The sequence below is a fragment of the Podarcis raffonei genome, chromosome 14 (genome assembly GCF_027172205.1).
Source record: "Podarcis raffonei isolate rPodRaf1 chromosome 14, rPodRaf1.pri, whole genome shotgun sequence".
In the NCBI taxonomy this organism is placed as follows: domain Eukaryota; kingdom Metazoa; phylum Chordata; class Lepidosauria; order Squamata; family Lacertidae; genus Podarcis; species Podarcis raffonei.
This window is the reverse complement of record NC_070615.1, coordinates 43,578,724-43,589,949: the sequence shown is the minus strand read 5'-3', so window position 1 is coordinate 43,589,949 and position 11,226 is coordinate 43,578,724. Positions and strand designations below refer to the sequence as shown.

Here is an 11,226-nt window from a genome sequence, read left to right as displayed (position 1 = left end):
AATGTGGCCCTCAAATGGGAAAATGTTCACCACCCTGGCCTTTAAAGCACCCCCCCCAGTGGCAGGCTAGGGGGGGAAACCCACTCCTCCTTTACCTGAGATTCTGGACAGCCATGTCTAGCCAGGGGAGACAAGAGGGCTAGATGGATCAAAGGTCTGGTTCAGCAAAAGTGAGCTTTGTTTGTTTATATCACAGGGCTTTGAAACACAAGTGACATCTTATTAATCACACCCCCAAACCCTCAACCCACTGGAGGCCCCAAGCACTAACTTTGTGCTAGTCCATGAAGGCATGCCATCATAAAATTTGTGTTAAGTCTTTGAGATGCCTAAAATACTCTTTGCTGTTTGCTGCAATGCACTAAACACTCCTACCCCTGCGGAACAAGAACTCTGCTGCCTTATTAACTCCGAATGCACTCCTGTATTTTATAGGCAAACACACACATATACACACAGAATATAGAAACTATTATATGGGGGGCATGGTTCAGGAGGGCGGAGAAACGGCTCTTCACGCTACTGTATATGTTCACACCACCCGAAGAAAATCCTTTAGATTTTACAAATGCAAGGCACAGCGGCGGCGACAGGGAGGGAAGCCTCTACTCTTCCATTGCTCGTGTGAAGGAAGAGTTGCCCAGGAGAACGCAAAAACAGCACGTGGAGAACCACAAGGGAGGCGGCAGCAAGGTCAGCCGGGTGGAGGAAACGCAATTGCCCAGCAGGGCTTGCTCTGGCTGCACTGGTGTGTCGGCAAGCAGGGCTGAGGTTTGAATCTGCAGAACCGGAGCCGGGCAAGAAGAAAACGGGGCTTTTGACAAGGGCTAATTAAGCATCATCCTCATCATCCAGCTCAGCTCCTCCCTCCTTGCAAGGAATCACTGGGGTAACAGAGAAGCTGCAAAGTTAAGCGGATATGACAGCAGCGGCGCTGTGTCCCCCCCCCCATCCCGCACATCCTGCTTGCTGCCTGGGGGAAGGCGGCCCCTTTGCCCTGACATCGCTTCCCCAGCCAATCCGCAACCCGGTGACGTGAGAGCGGCGGGCGGCCCCTCCAATCCACAACCCCGCACCGCAGCATGTGCTCCTTTCCCCCCCTTGCCCTCCCCCTCCTTTTCGGTTTCCCAACTTCCTTTGTCAATCAACGGGGCCCGAGGGTGGGACGGGCCCAGGCGAACCCGCCTTTTCTTTCCCTCGCCTCCTCCCGCTGTAAGGGAAGGCGGCGGCGGCCAATGGGAAACGGCAGAGGGGAGGGACATAAGCCGACGGCTACCAATAGGGCCGCACCCGCCGGGCCTCCTTGCGGTTCATGGGCGAAGCGCTGTTCTCTCTCTCTCCCTCTCTCTCGTTTTTCTCTCTCTCCCTCTCTCCCCCCCCCCTCCGCACCCCCGCTCCTTTCCCAGTTGGTTTGTCCCGCTACGGGCCTGGCGGGGCTTCGATTGAGTTCGCTCCGTCTTTTGAGGAGAGGACCATTACACATCGCAGAAAAGGGGTGGGGGGGCGAGAAAGGGAATGAGATGAGAGAGAGAGATTTAAAGAGACACGAACCCCAGCGAGCTCGCGAGGCTGACTGACTTGAGGGGGAACCGGAGGCGAAGAACACACCCCTCCGAGCCGGCCGCCCAGCAGCGGCACCCGCGCCCCTCGCCGCCGCCGCCAGGGCTTCCCTCTCTCTCTCTCTCTCTCTCTCTCCCCCTCGTCCCCGCTCCTCCTTCTCCCGTGAGGCCTCCATGAGGTAGCGCGCGGCGGCGGCGGCGGGCAGCGAAGATTCTCCTCAGCCCGCCTCTCTTTGCCCTCATCTTTGTGGCGCTCTGCCTCCTCAGTGGCGTCGTCGGCGTCGGCGCTTTGTTCGGAGCAGCCGGGGGCGGGGCGGGGTTGAGGCGAAAGCGGCGGCGGCGGCGAGGAGGCGGCGAAGGAGGAGAAGAAGAGGCGCAGGAGGAGAGTGAAGAGGGAGGAAGAAGAGGAGGAATCCGAGGAGGAGGAGGAGGAGGAGGAAGAGGAGCCGCTCCCCTCCCCCCCGCCTCACGCCGCCCGCTCCCCTCCCCCTCCGCGCACCGCCACCACTGCAGTCGGCGGGGGCGGCGGAGGCCGCGCAGCAGCCCTGAGGGGGGTGGCGGCCCGCAGTCGCCCCCCTCAGCGACGAAGGAGCCGGACTGAGGAGACCCCTCCTTCCCCTCCCTGTCGTCCCCACCACCCCGACAATATCCCTCCCTCCCGTCCCGGCTCCCCTTCCCGGTCTTCGCTCCCACCCAGCTCCGATTTGGGATTCCCCCGCCTCAACCTCCCCCCCTTCGTCTGCTGCTGCTGCTGCTGCTGCTTCTTCCTGCTCCTCCCGTAGCCTAGCAGAAGCCGTGCCGGCGGGGCGGGCGGATTGATGTGGGGGGGTCTGACATGAGTCCGCCGGCCGCCGGGTGCTGCCATGTGACCGGCTTCAAGGTGGAGAACTGGAAGCAGAACCTGAGGGTGATCTACCAGTGCTTCGTGTGGAGCGGGTCGGCCGAGACCAGGAAGCGAAAGGTAAGGGGGAGTAAGCGGGTTTGGGGTAGGTGTGTGTGTGTGGAAAGAGCGACGGGCGCGCAAATGGCCATGCGAACCCCCAGCAGCAAAAGCGGGGCAGGCTCGGTCCAGGCAGATTCTCCCTTTAATTCTCGGTTGCTGCGATTCCCCGCTGGGGGGCAGGATTCCTCCCTCTAACTCCCCCTCCCCATTTCCAAAATATGCCTTTAGCTCTTCCCCCACGGGATCAGGGAGCTAGTCCCGCATCGCTTGTCAAAAATTTCTGCTCTGCCTTCCCTGCCCCTAAACCCGCTTTTATTCGGCCGTGGGGAGAGCAGGAGAAGGAATGCTCTTGGGGCTCCCAGTCCCCAGACGTCGAGGCTTTCAAATACGGGGGTGGCCGAAGCAGCCGCCGCCTCCTTTCCTGTTGTGGGTGTCGGAGGGCGTGAGGGTTTCCCGGAATCGGACAACTGCAGAGCACGCCTGGGAAGGGGAGGGATAGAGCAGGAGGGAGGGAGAAGCGAGAGCTGCCCAGACAGGGCAAAATAGCATGTCCGGCCTGCTTTTGTGCACTTGTGGGCTCCCCCCCCCCCGTGTGTGTGCGCGGGTAGGGGAGGCATTGCTGAAGTATTTTCTTCAGACTGCCTCTCTCAATCGTGGGCTGTGTTTGACACGGAAATAGCTGCCTTTTTTAAAAGTTAAGTGGAGGAACACCGAAAAAGGGGGAAGTGGCTTTCTGTAATCCTTGCCCCCAGCGGGTGGCTCTATCGAGCTGAGTTACTTATGAAGGATGGTTTGGAGGGGGTAGGAAAGGTGGGTGGGTGTAGGCTGCAGAAGGGAAGAGGAAGGGGTGGGGTTGGGGGAGTGGGATGGGCGTGGAGAGGTCGCCCTGCGGTTTGAGCAAGTTATTGGGGTAGAAGCTGTGACTGGACTTGGAGTTTCTAGGCAGGCAGAGGAAGCAAGTCCTGTTTCCAAGGAGACAAAAGGTGGAAATGATTCTGCACACCATTGATGCATGTGGATTTTTTTTTAAAAAAATAATCTTAAAAATCATATGGGACAGCATCTGAGTGTGTTGGGGGGGACCAAAGGTATATGTGAGGGAAAATGGAATTTATACAGATGGGAAGTGCTTCAGTCACATTTAATTTCACTGCATAGTTAGTCTAGAGGGAATTCAAACTAAATATACACTGTGAAGAAAAACTATCTCTGTTGCTTTCCTGATAATTCAGTTCTGTAAACATTTCTCTTACATATGTTTCCCCCTTCCTTCTTTCCCTCTCCACTAGTCTCCAACAGCTTTCTGAGTGGGTCTTACTCATAGTACCTCATGTAGAGGTTGATGAAATCAAGTTTTGCAAACTGAGAAACAACACAATCAGTAAATCAGTGGTACAAAACATATACAACTGGAAAATATGTTTTTATAAATTCTAGATGCCAAGTCAGTGCCAAACATCTATGTGTCAGGAATGAGCAAATTTCAGATTCTGATGTGCTTGGGTTAAATTTTTTTATGTCAACTGAATATAGTAATTTATGCCAGTGGTTTATATGAGAATGACATATGTTAGATTTGTGTAGTGTTATATGGAGGAGTATTTGAAGGGATATATGGGAAGGTTAGGTGGTTACTGTTGCTGATTTGGAGTCAGTGAGGCAGGCATTTCTCTTGGTTTGATGATGCAAGAAGAATCAGTGTACCTGTTTTTTCATGAAAATAACAGCCACTACAAGTGTGTGTTTCATACCTAATGATTACTTAGCTGTTTGTAGATTTTGCATTTTGGGAGTTTGTTGTTTTTATGCACCATTAGGCCCTAAAACCTGCCTGCAAATTACCAAGACTTGGTCTACATATGCAGCAGAATGGGATGATAGAGTGGACTGGACGACTTCAGACTGCAGGTTTTTGTGGGGAGGGGGTAGTTTTGCATGCCCCCCCAACCCTTTCCTGCTGATAGAAAACTAGTATCACAGGGGAAAATATATTAGCCCACATCTCTTTTTGCTGTTCTTTTATATAGGTAAAATTCATAATTCATATAGGTAAAATTCATAAATATGAATATTTGGTTGCGTTTCAAAGGGCTACAGTTCTTCTACCAGTTTTTCTACCTCTCATTGTGCTGCAGATTCAGATAATTGCATTTAGGATTGGGCCAGGCAATGCTTTGCACCTTTTGGGATGGTTCAAAAGAATGAGTTTCTAAATCTTACTACGTTTATTAACACTAATAATTTTTGAACTACTGTACTTTGACACTGTTGAGGGAAGCAATACAATAATGGTTCTTACTATAATGTTGGAGGCAGAGAACAATGTTAATGGCTGTTTTAGAGATCTTGCACAATATTTAATTTGAGCCTTTTTCTTTTTAAAACTGTCATAATTTAATAATTTTCTTCATTTGTAAGCTTAGGTACTAAAGCCAAACTTTTGGAATTTCAAGGAAGGTTGCCTTTTGTTGATTACACCCATAATTTCATCATGTGGGGTGGAGGGATAAAATACGTGTGCATTTGATGAAGAGGAAGCATTTTCTGCTCAAGTAGCCTGATAGCTAACCTGTTCTCTAGAAGGATGCTGCAGTGTTGGAGTCAGTAGATGTTTATTTTGGAGGCCATTCTTCGTAGGAGAGACTTCTACTGCTTTATTCTACTTTGTATGCAAAAATGGAAAGGAAAAATAGTGTAAATGGGTGCTGAGATGGTTGAACTCAGGCACTGAAGATTCAGTGATGGGAAAGGAAACATACAATTGCCAACATCTGTCTCCAGCAGTATTGATGGTATAAGATTCAGTAATTAAAAACAGTCCTTGTCAAAGGAACACAGCCTTGCAAAATTACATTTTACTCTATGGACTATCCAATAAATAACTGAAAGATTGTATCATCTGATTTTTTGATATCTGCTTCCCTGTTTTATTTCTTTCTAGGCTTTGCATCTTAAAAATCCAGATATCAATATAAACTGCAGGGGGCAGAAAGTGTCAATTTTTGCTTCCCTACTCGACTGCCAACATTGCTTATTGCCTTGGATTTTGAAAGGCTGTTTCTGTACTATGTTGCTACTTTTACTTTCAATTATTCTCCCCTGCTGCCACCAGTTAATGCAGCTTTGGTCTTAAATTCTTAACTCATTTTTTTATTACAGAGAAAGAAGGCTGTTTTCCGCATTAATTTTTGTACTACTGCAAGTTACTATGTCATAAAAACTGCAACGTGTATAATTTTTAACAATCTTCTTTGCAAGACAAGAGTTGAGTGCAGGTGACACTCAACTTATGCAGGGGTTACGTTCCAAGGATATTGTATAAAGCCAAAATCGTCAAAACACATTAGGTGCTATAGTGGGTGGGATTGCTATAGTATTTCGTGTCTGACAGTCATCCTCTTTTTAATTTTTAAAATTATTTTTGCCAAGCGCGTGAAACTGAATGTGCACAAGTTAAATGCATGTAAATTGAGAGTTGTTCGTAGCTTGAGAATCTGGAAACTGCTCAGATCTCAATCAAGACAGTTTTATTTCATATGTGTTTTGGGCCAGTAATATTTAATTAGAAATTAACAAGAATTGCTAAGTGGACATTTGGTGTATCTAACATAGTAAGATTGGTATGATTCTACAAGTTTTAGAAGTGAAAGGATTGCCTAACTAAAAGTACATAACAGCTACTGTAATTCAGTGGCCTGAATGTTAGATGAACTATGATTATCATTAGAAAATCTGCGAGGCTTGTTTAGAAGCTAGGCCTGTTTCTTTTAACAACCACTTCCTCTGACCTGTTGTGGCACTGCATCACCTTGGCTCTATGCAGAATTTAGATTTTTATTGACATTGGTATTGCACAGTTTAACTGCATATTATAAATATTATTTTGGATTAGTTATGGATATATCCTTATGAGACAAGAGTAGTAGTTCTGTTGCAGAGGTTGTGGAGGGGGCTTGCAGAAGCCAGAATAAATCATGGCTGTTGCTGGTATTTACTGTAGGGAAATGTGCATAGCTAAACTGCAATACAAAATGACATGAATAACAGCAGCTTTGTATATGTAGACTATGATTTTGACTTTACAACAGTAAAACAAAGTTTATATTAAATTATGCCAAACCTGAAATGGTTTTAAATGAAACTAATTGGTATGTGTACTGTTATGTACATGGTTTATTTTGTAATTACTTAAAAATGACAAAAACTAGTTGAGTTCAGACCACAATTCTGAATGATTCTAAAGCGTTCATTTAAAATGGAAATAAGCCTTCTACTTTCAACAGAATTTGATTCTGCAGAAGCTATTGTAACAATGGCTGTGTTCTTTTACCTACACCTGTCCAAGAACACTCCTTTGCCACCATTGCTACTTCTTCATTCTGTACATGATACACATGCATGTACTTGCTTCTTCTCTCACAGTGCTCCACCTTCTTGCCTAGCTTCCAGCTATTTCCATGTTGCCTTTCTTTCTCTTTACTTGACAAGTGATTTTCACAGTAGCTGTATAGTCATGCTTAGCTGGTTGGTGGTGTGGGTGTGATGGTATTCTGTGCTTTTTAGGACTTCAGTTCCTTTTCCTCACTGGAGTGCAAGAGGTGGGCCCACTTCCTCACATGTGCTTCCATCTTGAAATGTGTGAGGCAGCTGTATTATACATGCTTTCTTGTTAGATCTCTCTCTCTCTCTCTCTCTCTCTCTCTCTCTCTCTCACACACACACACACACACACAAACACAGCGAGAGAGAGAGAGAGAGAGAGAGAGAGAAAGAAACATACATATACGGGCAACTCCACATTTGCACGTGTTTGGCACTTGTGCGACTGCTGATGTGTGTGCCATTTTTCACACCAGAAGGGGGTGGGATGGGCTTATGTATGTCCCATGGATGTGTGTGGTGCCTCGGAACGCAAGCCCTGCATAAAAGGGGAGTTGCCTCTATATAATTCTTGTTTTATTACTGAATTTGGCTAGGCTTTACAGTTCACAATAATGAGAGCCAGTGTGGTGTAGTGGTTAAGAGCGGTAGTCTCGTAATCTGGGAAACCGGGTTCGCGTCTCCGCTCCTCCACATGCAGCTGCTGGGTGACCTTGGGCCAGTCACACTTCTTTGAAGTCTCTCAGCCCCACTCACCTCACAGAGTGTTTGTTGTGGGGGAGGAAGGGAAAGGAGAATGTTAGCCGCTTTGAGACTCCTTAAAGGGAGTGAAAGGCGGGATATCAAATCCAAACTCCTCTTCTTCTTCTTCTTCTTCTAAAAATCTGACTAGCTGAAGTCAAGAACAGGAAACTAACAGGTTCAGTTTTGTTGTAAGTGCAGTAGGAATGTAATTTGGGGGGGGGGCGTGAGGGAAATATTTGGCCAAGTGGTACGTATCTGATGGTTTGCGAGTTTACTGGAAAGGAATGAATTGGCACCAAAGTTTAATAAGAAGTGGCTAATATATTTTGAATCCTCTAATCCTGCATTGGAAATTTATTTTCTACCAGTGCAGATTTTTGAGGCTTACATTGCTGTTGGTACATCTTCATATCTTAAGGATTCTGAAGACTTGTTTCTGAATCGCTTTGTTATCAGAAGAGTGACGTAAATAGAACTGACTGGAAATGAGCAAGTTGAGTTAATTTGTCAAATCTGCCTATAACTTGCAGGACATGTCTGTTTTCATTCTGGAATGGGTGGTGAGTTTTGGTAATCTGCTTATGACAGATGTGACACTGTCCCTGATAGTGTAAAGAAATAATTCCTGGGGAGGCTTATTGTGTGCTTTGTACTTTCAGCACTGCAGGATGTTTTGGTTTCTTGTATTTCTGTAGCTGATGAAAAATAAGGTTAAAATGCCAGTTGATTGTTTACCTATTATTTGATGGAGCATCTGAGCGCCTGACAACTGTCAAATACAGTGGTACCTCGGGTTACAGACTTCATTCATTCTGGAGGTCCGTTCTTAACCTGAGGTACCACTTTAGCTAATGGGGCCTCCTGCTGCTGCCGGTGCGCGATTTCTGTTCTCATCCTGGGGCAAAGTTTGTAACCTGAGTTACTACTTACGGGTTAGCGGAGTTCGTAACCCAAAGCGTTTGTAACCCAAGGTACCACTGTACCCGTATGGAGGTAGCAATCTACCTTTTTTTAGTTGCAACATACTCTTGTCTGATAGTAAAGGCATAAATAAGTGCTCCTTTCTCCTTAGTGAAAGTTTTATTCAGGAACAGGTATTGTATTTTAAAAGCTCTTAACTTCTACCTCAAATGTTCTGTCTCTCCGTGGTTAGCTTTCATTTTAAACAACATTTTTTATTGTCCACAGATTGAAAACCTTTTTGGACCCCTGGGCACACTTGGATTTTAAGAGTGCCCTGGATACTCCTCAGTCTGGTTGTTTCTCGCGCCCCTTCCCAACAGAGAAAAAGAGAATGCATACACACTCTTTGCTTTTCCATGAGTATGGGTAAAAAACTAGTTCCAGTAGAATTTTCCTCTTTCCTCTTGAATTTGAAAGGTTTTAAACAGAATCTCCAAACACTACCATCAAATTAAAGCTTGCATATTTGCACTGCATAGTCAAAAAATAAAAACACAGAAGATCAGGATGGATTTTCATGAATTTTACATAGGATGACAATAGAAGCTCCAGCAAATTACAGATCCCACCTGTGCCCACTGAGGTGACATGTTTGGTGATGGTATTAAAAAGAGCCCTTGTAAAAATTGTGAGGATTCATAAGGATCTGTGTCTCTAATCTATGTTTTTGCACCATGGCAGTGCTGGAAAGCATAATATCCATGATTTTCAATGGAGATAGACGTGATCTGTGATTGGATGTGGGGGGTGGGGGTGGGAACTTGTGGATCTGGCCCCCAGGCCTTAGTTTGCCTACCCATGATTTAGGCTATACTATGGTTTGTTTCTGGATCCCTAGTCTTATAATCTTTTTAAATGTTAGGATAGAACCTATATACAGTGGTACTTCAGAAGTCAAACGGAATCTTTCGGAAGTCCGTTTGACTCACTTCTGAGTACAAGGTACAACTGTATTGGTAGTCTCACTGCACATTACCTAGCTTGAGGATTATGTATCACCCACTCTTATTCTTTGCTGTCTACTTAAATTTAGGGTAAAATCTAATGCTATTCTCACTCAGAGTAGGCCCCTTGAAATTAATGGATATGGCTAACTTAGGTCCATTAATTTCAATGAATCTGTTCTGAGTAGAGCTAAGCTACTACCCTTAATGTTTAACTTATAAACATCTAGTCATAATAAATTCAGATCCATGATATATTCAGCTGTTACTCTCTCCAGTAGTGAGCTTTGTAGAAGTACAACCCGCCCCTTTTTTAAATTTAGGAGCACTCTCTAAATTAATTTAGGATTAATTTGCCTTTCTTTTAATCTCCTTTTGCTTGGAAGAGCAAGGCCACCCAAAATGAATTAGTAGAAGGAAAAATTATATAAGTAAATAGATATGAGTGATAGGTACATCATTTAATTCCTTGGTTTTATTTTATTAAATAGGAGAATATACTTGGATTGCATTTTTATACTCTTTTAAAAGGAAAAGAATTTTCTTGAATTTAGTCTGATAGGAATAGTTCTCGTTGAAGTTCTCCAGCAGTTACTTGAGGCTTTTCTTTATATTTGATACTGTTATTTGAACAATTAAAGAGAAATTAGAATTTTGATGGCTAAAGTGGAAAGTTTAGCTCCACATAGATGTGACTTGAAATGTACTTTTTGTCTTGTTAGTATTTGTGTGTGACTTGCTGTAGGGCTAAACAATATATATTTCATTTTGGAAAGAGAAAAAGAGTAGGAACAAACAGGGACTGCTTCTTTCCTGTTCCACTAATGTTTCTGTTAGATCCTTTCATTTGTGACAATGGGGTACACTCCTGCTAGCTGCCACTTATTCCTCTTTTAAGCAACAAAGGAGAACACTCCAGAGGTATGAGAAATTGTCTGTCAATTGTTATGAGAGGCCTGGAGAGGAACACTTAAAATGCTAAAATGTGTTCCATAATTAACCACATTAAAGTCTAGAATCATTGTGGTGCTATGGCTGTGCACATTTCCTGGAGACTGGTTTCCTTCCAGGGTGTCTCACTTTAAAATAAAATAATTAATAGAATGAATGTCACAAGAAACAAAAATAAGCTATGTTTGTACACTAACATAGGCAGTACAAATTACTTTAGAAGACACCCTTCTGCTTTGAGCCTTGATTGTCTGCTTCATTTCCTATTTAAAAATATGCTTTAAAATGTCAGTATATAAATGATAGCTTCCTTGTTCAATGACTTGTATATGCAAATGTACCAATTATATGACTGCCAGACATGTAAGTATTTTCATACTAAAATTTATTGATGAGATTTTGTCCAGGGTCATGAGTCATGACTATAATGAGAGAACTGATTGTCCAGCAGTCATGGTGGTTGTAGAGTGCAAGTGTGTCTGTACAACATGCACTACTTAGGTACCATTGGAAGGAAGGAGACCCTAGTGGAAGGGGTATAGAGAGGAGAGAGGCAAAATCAATGGTTACTGAGAAGAATAAATGATAAGAAATATCTAGTCAGCTCCTATGCTATACAGTGGTACCTTGGGTTACAGACGCTTCAGGTTACAGACTCCGCTAACCCAGAAATAGTACCCCAGGTTAAGAACTTTGCTTCAGGATGAGAACAGAAATTGTGCTGCCACAGCGCGGCAGCAGC

At 44.9% G+C, this 11,226-nt stretch overlaps 1 protein-coding gene across 3 annotated transcripts in view; it reads left to right on the top strand.

The window, feature by feature from the left end:
• Positions 1-1,375: 1,375 nt before the first annotated feature.
• USP22 (ubiquitin specific peptidase 22) overlaps positions 1,376-11,226 on the top strand; it is a 104,543-nt gene continuing 94,692 nt past the window's right edge. For 2 of the 3 annotated variants that reach the window (XM_053365509.1, XM_053365510.1), the window contains exon 1: positions 1,376-2,520. In XM_053365509.1, the coding sequence (XP_053221484.1) occupies positions 2,395-2,520 (126 nt within the window). In that variant the 5' untranslated portion in view covers positions 1,376-2,394. The remainder of the gene's footprint in view (positions 2,521-11,226) is intronic. The other variant, XM_053365508.1, reaches the window with a different exon arrangement.